The sequence below is a fragment of the Montipora foliosa genome, chromosome 2, assembly GCF_036669935.1.
Source record: "Montipora foliosa isolate CH-2021 chromosome 2, ASM3666993v2, whole genome shotgun sequence".
NCBI lineage: Eukaryota > Metazoa > Cnidaria > Anthozoa > Scleractinia > Acroporidae > Montipora > Montipora foliosa.
Genome location: NC_090870.1, coordinates 34,739,423 through 34,751,922, shown reverse-complemented (window position 1 = coordinate 34,751,922; position 12,500 = coordinate 34,739,423). Strand labels below are relative to the sequence as shown.

The 12,500-nt window shown below is 39.9% G+C and overlaps 1 protein-coding gene across 1 annotated transcript in view; it reads left to right on the top strand.

Moving 5' to 3' along the window:
• The window catches only part of LOC137992933 (E3 ubiquitin-protein ligase rnf213-alpha-like), a 167,544-nt gene extending 155,266 nt beyond the window's left edge, over window positions 1-12,278 (top strand). Inside the window, exons 77-86 of the mRNA XM_068838517.1 lie at window positions 172-371; window positions 784-925; window positions 1,540-1,623; window positions 2,092-2,272; window positions 2,990-3,197; window positions 4,624-4,698; window positions 4,793-4,990; window positions 7,781-7,870; window positions 10,400-10,572; window positions 11,512-12,278. Of these exons, the coding sequence (XP_068694618.1) occupies window positions 172-371; window positions 784-925; window positions 1,540-1,623; window positions 2,092-2,272; window positions 2,990-3,197; window positions 4,624-4,698; window positions 4,793-4,990; window positions 7,781-7,870; window positions 10,400-10,572; window positions 11,512-11,680 (1,520 nt within the window). The 3' untranslated portion in view covers window positions 11,681-12,278. The remainder of the gene's footprint in view (window positions 1-171; window positions 372-783; window positions 926-1,539; window positions 1,624-2,091; window positions 2,273-2,989; window positions 3,198-4,623; window positions 4,699-4,792; window positions 4,991-7,780; window positions 7,871-10,399; window positions 10,573-11,511) is intronic.
• The last annotated feature ends 222 nt before the right edge of the window (window positions 12,279-12,500 follow it).

The window sequence follows — 12,500 nt, the reverse complement described above, 5'->3', positions numbered from 1 at the left end:
TGTTCTTGCAAAAAAAAATTATCAAAATGTAAAACGCACCTTTGAACTCGTTGTTTTTGCTCAGTAACCTTTTGTGGTGTTTTCGCTCGTGTTGTTTCTTAAGCTCTTTACTTGCGTAAACAACGATTAACGTGCTTCTTCATGCTTCAGTACGTGAACATTTTTTTCTAGGCAACAATCCCTTGATGCGGCAACTCTATGAAGTGGATGTTCCTCCGGATACTCTCACCAGCGGCATATCACCTTCTTGTCCAGCCCTATGGAGATACCGGACTCAAGTCACCCTAGACCACTTCTCACACACCTTTCAGCAAGAAGTTCTCTCCACCGGTGCTGACAAGAACAAAGTGTTAGCAGAGTTTTTGCGACAGGTAAACTAACCACCGCAGCACAGACGCAGCCTCCAGAGGTTATACAAGTGCTGCTTTGCTTAAAAAGTCCGTTTTCGATTTTCTTGGTCGGCCGTAAAAGTTATTATTCTTCACCTTCCAGGCATCTTACTCTTGGCAGCCATTATGAATGCGGCTAAATCAGAAAATTGCTCTCAAAGTGAAGATTCTTCTCGAAGAACAGCGTCCAATTTTGCGGAGCGCATGTCAAGCAACCATACTCAAAATGGAAAAAATTGACAAATTTAAAGAATTTTCTTCGATAATCGAACTTAGAACTAACTAACTTTTCCAAAATAATTATCTCACTGGAACCAATTTTAGTAAGGGGAAAATAAAAAGCGTTTACCAAGCACTATTCATGTCACTTTACTCTTTTGGAATTCATCTTTAGGAACACAAACTTCGTGCGCTTCGCTTCCTGCCTGATATTGTGAAATTACAGCGTCTTCTCATGGACAAATTTCATCGCCGAATCGACAGAACAGAGGCAGAGAACATCAGGATACGAGATTTTCTCAAAAAGATTCCTTCCAGTAAGTCCGATAACGTGCTCATCACAGATGTGGGAATTCAATTGGTCTTTGTGAAGGTTCCCCCCGCCCAACCCTTACCCTCTGGAAACAGCCAAAGAGTTTTGTGATGGAAACGATTTATTTGTCTAGGGTGTTTTCAACACTCGCTTGTGCATTGTTTTTACGAGAGCCTTGGTCGCCATACATTTTCCTTTCCATAAACCAAGTAACAGCGTCCATGTTTGTGTGCAGAAGTAATCATTCGGGAACTTCTTTTCTATCAGTTTGAAATCACGGCCGTTGATCTTGTAAACGAAGACCAAGAACTCATTTCACTCCGTTCTCAAGATGACAAAGAAATGTACTGAAATGTAAAACACACCGAAGAACGAACCAAGGTATTTTTGCCCCTGAAACGTATTATTTAGTAGCGTTTCTTTACCGTCGATGTCATCATTGGCAAAGCCCCTAATAATTCATTCCAAAAATTTTATTTCTTTGTATTGGCTCTTATCATCCCCGGATATTCCTTACATGCCAACAAAACGATGTCAGTCCTTCAAGAGCGTTTAAACCTTTAAAAGTAGATGGTGTTACTTGAAATAACTTTTTTGTTTGTTTGTTTCTTTTTACAGAATCGGCGAAAGATGAACTCGCTTTTCTGATAGCGAGTTTCAACAAAGCGTGGAATCATGTGCGACAAAGTCTTGACCAGCAAGGTATGTTTTAATTTGACTCTTAAGTTCTAAATGCGAGGAGGTGTTTTTTTTCCTTTTGTCGATGATGACTTGAGGATAGTTGGAAAGGAGCACTCGACCAAAAAACACTGAGAATTGTGATAACGACCATTAGAAAGGGGTTCCATCGCAGAACCTCAGTCACTTCAACCATAAACACTTGCAGTGAAACACAATCTTAATTATCCTGATTTGCAACTGAATTTCAATGTGTTCGAAGAGTCAAGGAGTGTATTAGCCCGCACAGATTATATCAACATTATGTCATTAGAATCTCTCTTACACGAAGTGCCAAAACGTTGAAAAATCTGGTTTATTATAACGCGGTTTAGTTTTGTCGGGGTCCCTTTCCGTGCCGAAAAAGACTTTCGTTAAATCGTAGTATGCACGTCTGTTAAATCGAGGTCCCATTGTACTGTGGCCGTATTTAACTTGCCTTTATTCAATCAGGGCGCCTTCGTCCCCCAAGTGACTTGTGTCAGATTCCCATGGATAACTCACGCCCTCTGGCTTTGTTGCTACCCAGTACGTCTGGGATGGGTATCTGCTCAATGGCCCTGGTATTCTTCCTCACCACGGTTCACAACGAATTCAACGAGCGATATCAGAATTTGGTTGGTGGAGAAGTGAAGTAAGTGTGTAGAAACACCTATCAAACATTCACTGATACCTGTATCTGTGCTACACTTCCTACCATGCATGAATTGATGATACAAGTGTGTTTGGTCAGATTTATTGATTCAAGAGCACTGCTAATTCCTGTTTTCTTTCCATCTCTGATACCTTGACTAATTCTATTCATGTTACTTTGGATGGACATTACAGAGTTACAACGTTTGCTTTTCAGCATAACAACATTATATATTTTGGTTTGGTTATGGTTATCACGTAGTTTCTGTTCAATGATTCCACTCTTGTAGTCACAGCAATTAGTCAGTACCCATTTCTACTGAAGAATAGCCCACTTTCGATATATTAAAATTCAGTCCTAAACAAAAGACATCATCTCGAGGCCCTGGGGAATAAATATAAGGATTTGTATGAGTTTATTCCCCAGAACCTCGAGATGATGCCTTTTGTTTAGGACTGAATTTTAATATATCGAAAGTGGGCTATTGCACGGGAACTAATTCATGAAGAAATCCGTACAGCGCTTGTTGCGCTGGGCGCTGCCCTAAGAGGTTATATGCCATGCAAAAGAGTTCTCGGTCCACCTACATACCAGACACGGTGTTCGTCCCTTGTCAAGCTAATGATGGAAATAAGTGCTTTCCTAATGCAGCTGTGTTGTGAGTGGGCGTAAGGGCTGTTGGCTAATATCTTTTTCCAATTAATCGAACCATCTCAGGGACCTCCCTCATATACAGCTGCAAGACGTTACCACATCTCAGCTGATTTCTTATGACCCAGAGAGAGACCTCCTGCCTCTCATCTTAGCTCAGTGTAACTACTCACTAGAGGTGGGCAAGGGAACATTGGTCCAGTACAACTGGGACGCTCTTGAAAGGCAGCTGATCGACAGGTTCATAGGGAGAAGACCACTGATTGATTTCAAAGTGAGTAAAAAGATACTAGTCGTTTGCTCACATGAATTTAACTCTATTCTTATGAAAACACTATCTTGTGTAAGAATCATGGCCGATTTAGGTAAAAGAAAACTCTACATTTTGAATTGCAACAAGAACAAAGGCCTTAGCGGAGTTACACCTAAAGCCGCTCCATTTAATTTTTGTTATTTTTCACTGAACATCCATTTGAGATAGTATTCAGTAGTTCTTTTCCAGAAAGTTTACAATCTCAGCTTGGTTCTGGGATGGTTTTTTTTTTTCAACAACTTCAGTGCTCGTTCACCAATGGCCCAATCTGAACGTATATACTTTTCTTTTGGTTTTTTGGTGCCCAGGCATATAACAGTCTCGAACTCTATAGGTCATAGATATCAATAGAAATACGTTATCTTTGAGTTAAGTAAAACCGTACACAAGAAGATGTCAGCTTCACTTCGCAACATGCAGGGCATGTATTTTTACGTTTGTTTTGCACGGGTTAGGCCTGGAATCGAGCAGAGTTAGGATGATACATAAATGGTAAGGTTTCCAAAAAACCCTTACAACGAAATACAGTAAACAGTGATAAACTAACGCCAAAAGCGGCGAAAGCTGATCATAATGACCTCTGAGGATATAACTGAGACCAAAAAGAAAGTCTGGCGGACAAACCCCATCGTCCGAGAGTTTAAAAAGAAGATGAAATCTGAAAACAATAATTAGTCCATTCTCGTTTCCAGATGCCAGCGTATCTCTTAGCCGGCGGAGCGTTCTCACGTAAAAACGAAGGGCTCTGGATTGGAAACATAGGAAATTCAAGTTTTTTTCATTTGTTAGCTTGCGAACATTAAATTCTTGAACCGGAAGTAAAACTGGATGATGTGGTGCAATGGGGTCTGCTGGTGCGATATGATTGGATTGTCTGTTAAAAACTATATTACGGTACTTATAGTTTTAGTTTTAATAATGTCCTCTCGTCCTCAGCATCTACTTTCGCTGTTTTGATATCAACAATGTTTTGAGACATTTGTATAGAAGGTTTAGAGGGTTGTCTTGTTCCGGCCTAATCGACATTTTGCTAAGTTGAAGCCACTTAAAGTTTCACATAAAGGCTCTTTGAATGTAATGCTACTGAGCGCCGCCATGTTTAGTACTATTGACGATTCATGTATGAATTCGAGAAGTCCTAGAATCTGGGACCGCAATTCCTATGTCTCCAGAGCCCGTCGTTTTCTCGTGCGAAGGCCCGAACAGCTAAGAGAAACGATGGGATCTGGGAAGGAGAATTTGATTGGTCAAGCTATGGGAATTTTAAATTGAGTGTGCTTAATCTGACTCGCGCTTCTAGAAATAGTTACCATTCATAGGCGCCTTGGGCTTCTTGGTGGTTCCCTGATCAATTTTTTTTTTAATTTGCTTCAAATTCTCACTACAGGATGAAAGGTTTGCGTTCAGCAGAGAGATTCAGCTGGACTTCGTTTTTGCTGCTGTGAAAGTCAAAGTTCCTCAGGTATGAGAGCATTTTAAGAGAATGGAAAGGCTTTTTCCTGTGGATTAATGAAAATATAATCTAACGAAACTGCATATATTTTGCTTCCGCACAGATTCCGTTAAGTTCAGCTGTCAGCCGTCAAATCATAACCGATTTCCGGTCTCTCACAGACATCTGTGACGTGTTATCATCTCTGGACATTGCCATTGGTTTCCTTTCTTCCACCGGTGGGAAACCCGATATGTTACTGAATGAGTACCTGGGAAGGGTACTACGCATGCCTCAGCAAAACAGTCTTCGGAGTCTGAAGGTAGTAATGACTTTTAACCGGCGCATTTCATCCCAAACTTCCCTCGACTGACTGGATCTTTGAATTAAATTTCTTAAGCTACATTCATAATTCTCCAAACCAGAGTAACATCAACCTGGTTGCAGTGTGAACCCTAACTAACGTTACTCTTGGCTTAGTTTACCAATTGACAAGACGGCACTTTCTACGCTGCCACGCTCTTGTCATTTGCAGGTTCTTAAGGTGTTAACAATGGTAACTAATTTAACTTCGAATTGAAAGCCAAGATTAATGTGGCGAGTGTATCTGGGGCATTTTTCGATAAACGATAAAACTAATACAAGAATAAGAAACAGTAACGTATTTACCTAACAGTGGGAGCCCATATCCAGGATCCTAAAACTTTCAATACCAGGTGTATGTAAAGAACAACAGCAAAAGCAAGGTGACACACGCTAACACCATTGACCGGGTGAAATGGTTGTGCGCATGCGTGATGTGTTGGTCACACCGGGTTGGTGTTCGCGTATGTCACCTTGCTTTTATTGTTGTTCTAAGTAAAGGCATTTTCACAGATCAAGCTATCTTACGACCAAAAAATCAATTCTTCTTTTTCTTTGGATTTCAAAACTATGTTAGCTATACACTAAGTGACCCAAGTTTTAAGTCTTTAATGGTCCGCCATTACTTACTTTAAAATCTTGAGAGAGCTTTGTCGAGGACAAAATCTTGGGACGTCAAAGACTCACAAGTTTAAAAATACAATGCGTGTGTACGCGGCTGAATTAACATGCAGCATGGGAGTTTCGGGCTTTCAGATTTTGCATATATGTTAAGCTGCATTCACACGCTGAAGTTTTAAGCTAGTGCATGAGTAAGTGACGTCACATTCCATAGATCCAACCCTCTGAGGACCAATCGGCCAGTTTAGAACGTGAGTTATAACGGAAGGTGAAATCCAAACCTTACACTTAAAGTAAATAGTCTTTGCATAAAAGTCAAACCTCAAAATTTTTCCCAGTCGTGTGTTATGCAAACAGACCTTCAAAATCTGAAGAAAAAAAAAAGGAAGTGATTTTTTTTTTAATCATAGTAGCACTTTAAGTGAGATTGGCTTGCACGAGTGACCATTGTCAATCCCATGGGCAAAAATGTCTCATACAAGACTTATTATTTGCTAGAAAGGTCTGGTGTCTCGGGAAAATCAATCATAAAATAACTCGATCTGTGAAAACGCTGTTAGACAAAAACATTGAAGTTGTACGCTCTCAGTCATAAGCTCGTGCTAAAAGTACACAGGGATACCAGTATTTCAGAATAGAATTCTCTACTTGCACAAATCCCATAATACAACTCTTTTACCCCCAAAAAAATTTGCATATGCTCTGTTTTTGATTTCTCTTGGGACATCTTCATTTCCAAGGAGAAATTGCAAACAATTATTATGCAAAGTTTGGGGGGTAAAGAGATGTATTGTGGGATTTGTGCAAGTAGAGAATGCCTGGATTGCAAGGATGAAGTTTCAAGAAGGCAATTGGTATAAACTCATTCTTAACTCACCTAAAATTCCATTTAGTAGTATGATTGTCAGATCATCATCAGCAGCTATTTCAAGTTATAAGAAAAAGCGGCAAACCGTGCTACGTAATTACATATAACCTCTAATTTAATTGGCTCAGTAGGACGTAAGCGGTTTTTTTTGTTTTTATGTTCGGGTCCATTGGCTCAGTTGTATATATTTAGTATTTCCTAGACCAATCCCGAGAGCCGTTGTTAAAGTTGCGTCCTAATACAAGACGAACATATCGTCTTGGCCAGAAATTTTTGACATTTGAGCCCGCACGACAACAGTGGCTTTTCCCAATCGATTATAAAAATGGTCTACGAAATTACAAAGCTTTGTATGAGAAGCGATGGAATTACGGAAAATACAAGAACAATTACAGTCGTTTTTTAGTTTGCCAAAATCGAGCATTATTCAACGACATTTCAGCGCCATATTAATTCCATACCTTTCCCTCGGAATGATATCAATTTGCAACTTCAGATCCAGTCAAGGCCTTGCAAATCACTGACAAAAGAATCGGAAGATGACATACTTGATAAGAAATGGAAAAAAATCTTTAAACGCTACATAATTTGCCCAACTGGAGTCATAAAATATAGATAAAACCCTATCTGGAAAATAAAAGTCTGATCTTCGCTTGTAAATTTACCTTTCCTTTCGGCTGTTAAAAACCGTACCCAAGTCCCGAGAAGAAAGGTTGACATGGCACGCAGTTCCGTTCCTTGGTAAAGAAGGCAACGATTTCTCTGTCTTTCCGCTATGTTCTCGCACGAAAAATCTTCATATGTCGTACCAAATAGCAAAAGCCAGGCTTTTTAAGCCTGCAGTTTTCTAGGACAGCAGTTTAAAGTCAAGCCTGCGATCGTTCTTCAAAGCAGTCTCAAGCCTCCGCACAAGAGCATCTCGCGGGAATTGCGGGCGAGAAGTTAATTTTCATGTTTGAAATTTCTTGTGCTATAGCAAGTATTTATATTTTTGCTGGCGTTTAAAATAGTTTATTTAGAAGATACCAATTCTCAAAGTACAAGCCGACTCGAGGATCATACATGACGAATAAGAAAGATCACAAGACTTCCTTAACAATTCTTTCCATATCATAAAATCTCCCTCTATGTTTCGAGTGAGTTGCTGTGTCATACCTGCTTTATTCGCGAGCTCAAATGTCCAAATTTTTTGGCCATGGTTCATCTTTATTAACAAATCACCATGAATTTGTGTGAACTATGACTTTGTTCTCTTCGTAGGCCCAGCAGTGTTGTCAGTTACGTCATGTGATCGCCCTGTGGCGCTTGCTTTCCCTGGAGAGAGCGAAAATTTTGATAACACGAGGCCAGGTAAGGAGCTTAAGTGTTCCAAATCCTCAATATATCGGAATTTAGAAAATGAATTGACTAAGAATTTAAACGCTAAAAGATTTTTTAAATGCATTTCAAAAAGCTAACGACGTTTCCGCGCTACTTTACGCCATTATCACGTTAAAAAGTGAAAAAGTGTAAGGTGTAAACAATATGTAAAATATTTTCGGGTCTTATTGGTATAATTTCCAAGGTAAAAAACACAATGAGGAAAAAAGATTAAGAAGAAATGTACGAAAGTGTCACGTAACAGTTTGGCAGGAATGGAGTACGCTTGCGTGTTAAGAGAAGGCTTGATGTCCTTTATAGACTAAGCAATCAAACCTTTCAAAAAGTGGCCAGTCTTTGTTCTGTTGCCATGCTGTGTTTCAAGGTGTTTTCCGATGGTTGAATAACAGTGTTCACTTACGCGTTGATGTAAGTGTCGGGCAGTGAACCCGACATAATTTGCATCGCACAAATCACGTTGGAACAAGTATAGAACGCATTGAGTGTTGACGATCGGGGGCTTGTTTTCCTTGGCACTCAGAGTTTGTGACAGTTTTCTGCTTGTGAAGACAGGTTTTACGTTAACATCGATCTTTGTTCCCAGAGAATAGATATCTTTGCGTACGCGATCGGCTGATCGCTGATCTTTAAACGGCAATACTGTGTAAACAGATGGGTCTGCTGAAGGCACAGTGTGTATTTCATTATCTGGTTCCTGCCTGAACTTATATATGGTGGAATCGACAAATGTTTTTGGATAGCGAAGCTTTGAAAACATGGTGCGTAACTTGTTGCATTCTTTTACAAAGCCCTCTTTGGTGGAACATAGACAGTACGCACGGTTAACCATCGTGTTGTCTAGGCCTTTCTTGTATCTGCTGTCGACGTGGCTTTGGAAATGGATTAGCATTCCTGTGTCGGTTGGTTTTCCGTAGACTTCAGTTACATCTTGTCAAGCTGCCAAACTGTTTACGTGACACTTTCGTACATTTACTCTTTTTCTTTTTTCCTTATTGTGTTTCTTACCTTGGGAATTCTACCCATAGGACCCGCAAATATTTTACGTACTGTTTCACATTTTATATATTCGTATTGCACCTTACTTACTTTTTCACTTTTTAACTTGATAATGGCCTAACGTAGCGCCGAAACGTCATTTGCTTTTTTAAATGTGTCTTAAAAATCATTTAGCGTTTCAATATCGGAATTTACAAGAAAAATGCGACTTAAGGAATGGGCGAGTTTTCATAGTTAAAAATCCATATTTTTGTGTGACACATCTTCCACTGAAGAACTGGAATTTTCAAATTGCAGGTTTATGTGGTAAATTCGAAAAGCGTCTTGTTTCGTTCACTGGTGGCAGTGTGGCCCAGTGGTCAGGGCGCTAGCCTTGAGATCCGGAGATCCCGGGTTGAAGACCCGCTCTGACCGCTCGTTGAATTTGATCCTGGTAGTCCCTGGTTCAACTTCCCAGCCGCACTTGTAAATAGCCAACTGGTTTGCCTCCAGCCAGTTGGGATTCTTAACAGTTGTTGTTCTGTTCTGTCGTTTTGTTGTGTTTCATTGGCCCTGAAAAGCCCGGGTAGCGGGTAGCGGTCATTTAATTAAGTATGTATGTATGTATGTATGTATGTATGTATGTACGTACGTACGTACGTATGTTATGTATGTATGTATGTATGTATGTATGTATGTATGTATGTATGTATGTATGTATGTCAGAAGCCACGTGTTCCTGAATGTACGTCGCAATAGGCCATTTCCGAGTTCATGTCTGCCTCCTCTTCAAAGCGAGTCTAAGTGCGAAGTTTTTCTTATGAAAATTAGTTTTCATTCATATGTAAAGTAAAACTAATTACGATCACAAGAACGTCGCACTTGGACTCGCTTTGAAGAGGAGGCAGACATGAACTTGGAAATGGCCAATTCCCTTGTTTACCGAGAAGACTAAGACTGAGGCGGTTATTGCGTTACAATGGCGGCAAATAGGAACGTATTGGGCAGTGATTAACTTACGATTCGTCCAGATTGCATACCTTTTTTCGTAGAGATGCTCTAGACGACGAAAGGTTTCAAGTAGGAAAATGGAAAAAAATAAGTTATGGTCGATCCACGGACCGGAGCGTATGGAGCAATTCATGAACTTTTCCCACCAAGCTGTCAACACCAGCAAAACTCTTCTTGCTTTAATCCGTGTTTACATTGTAAACCAATGTGGGTTGAGTTTGCTGGTTCTCGACTCTGCTCCGAGAGGTTTTATCCTGCTACTCCGGTTTTCCCCGCTCCTCAAAAACCAGCATTTGATTTGATTTGCGTTAATTTGTTGATCTCAGTTTACGGTGTCCCCAATTGGTCGTCCAGCGCTAGGAGACTAGACACCTAAATAAAGTTCCAATCCTTTTCACATTGTGTTAAGATATTTTAGTCATTCAGACTCCTCCACTGTTTTGTTTTGGTGCGCGGATAAAAACATTTTTGATTCATGTTTACAATACAGACCATGTTTGCGTCCTTTTGTAGGATCCCTTTGAACAGATTCCAGACAATTACAAGCATGTTATCCCTTCGAAACAAATGATGAAATTCAGCAATGCCATGATGAGGGTTGATTTGGATCGTTTTGTTTGCGAAGTACTGGAACTCATTCTGCTCAATCTTAGAGTTGAGCCTAGACCTGGGGAGGAAGAAATGAGGTATTTACTTGCAGTTAGTGCATACCTTATTGTAATGGGTGATCGGTCGTAAGAATTGAAGGTTGTCGTGTTGTGAGAACAACACTTGTTCTGTGAAACTGACAGGGAAAACAGAATAAGATGATACATGGTGAAGCGATAGTCTCCCCCCGATTGTCTTGTAGACACCTGACAGCTTTAGAAGGATGGTTTGTGGTTCTTTTAGGTTTTAATTTCGAGTGTCGAAAATAATTTGATGATTGAACAGTAAATTCGTTGTTGTTGCGAATTGGCACTACTGAGCAGATTGATTGATAAAAAAATCGCGTCGCATTCTGAGAAATCTATTGCTAGTTTCCGCTTTTGTCGACGGGCATGTTTTTCAACTAAAACGAAGAAAATTTTTGAACAAGGGCAAAGTTCTCTTCCCAGAGATTAATTTGGGACTATAACACGGTCGAAGTGTAGGATCCCCACAGATTCCGAAGGAATAAACGGATTTTAACACACTAGTAATCTTCCCTCCATGATATTTACCTCGCCGCTTCTCGGCTGGCTAAGCGTCCACCACGAGCCACCGAGTTTGAGTAGCCAATCAGAGCGCGCCTTCAAAGCTATCCACTGTTTAAGTATATACTACATAAATTTAACAACGTTCATAATCTTCATGTCCTCACTCTTTTATTCTACACATGCGTATCTCTTTTACACAACTTATAAGGAGGGTGGGGTACATTAGAAAGGAAATACTACATGAAGCATCACACTGCCCCCTTTAAGACTACCCTTTTTGACTGTATACATTTGCTGTGGGAGGCCTAAATCTCTATACTGCGACTTGCAAGTCAAAAAAGAGCGAACCTTGAACTAGGCTCACCACTTACAATCAGTCAAGTTTAAGACATCAGCATTCGCATAGATAACCCAGTACTAATTCAAGCATATCATCTCTTTTCTTAGCTTGTGTGACTATATACAATGGCATCTCGACAACAAAGGACACGATCCAATTCAAGGACTCGACGAATTGCCGCAAAATGTGCAGCTTAAAAACGTGATCTCTGCGTGGCGAACATCTGTTGCGTTGTGTGACGATTATCACGACAAAAGGGAGTCTGCATCGGCTTAAGGCTATTATTATTATACGTCACTTCCTGTTGTTAACCTTTTTTTTTTCTGGGTCAATTCCTGTGGTTACGCTGACGTTATTTGAACATCTGTTACTTTCAAACGAGTAGCAGCATCTGCTGCCTTTTTATGATGTCTTTAAGTCGTCTTTTTTAACTCTGCGCTTCTTTGCCCAGATTAGAAATGAGACATCTTAACATTCTTAAATTGAATTTTTGAGGAAGGCGAGAGATATTTGTGGAATTGTAATTTTACTTTTGGGGAGTTAGTTGTTGTTCTTTTTTCAAGAACGGCATCGAGTATCCGTCTCTATCCCTCGAGATGAGAAGATGATTCATTTAAGAATTCTACCAAATTTGCACAAATAAGAAAAAAGCCAAAAAAAGTACAAAATGCAATACATGTATTATAGACTCATGCAAAAGATAAGCAATCACTGGGAAAAAGCTTTTTTAAAGTAAGAACAAATCATAGCTTACACCAAAAAAATTGCCGTCATGTTCGTTGTTACAAATTCGTCCATAGGGTAGAAATGAGAAAGTACCTCAATGTTTTGTGTGGTTGCTTTGTTGAATGCCCCCATTAAACTGGGAAATTTATCCTTTGTGTCTCTAATCAGCGTAATACTAGCCCAATAAGTAAATAACTGTAAAATTATTTCGCCATCTTGTAAAGAATTGGCTGTTTTTTAGTATTTTGTTGAATTAGCGAACCACGTGATCAGATTACCTTGTCTGAGCTTCACTTCAGAGGGATAAGGAATCCCACTGACCTCAAGGTATCGCAGGGACAAATTATCCGAGGTGGACATGATTTCGAAC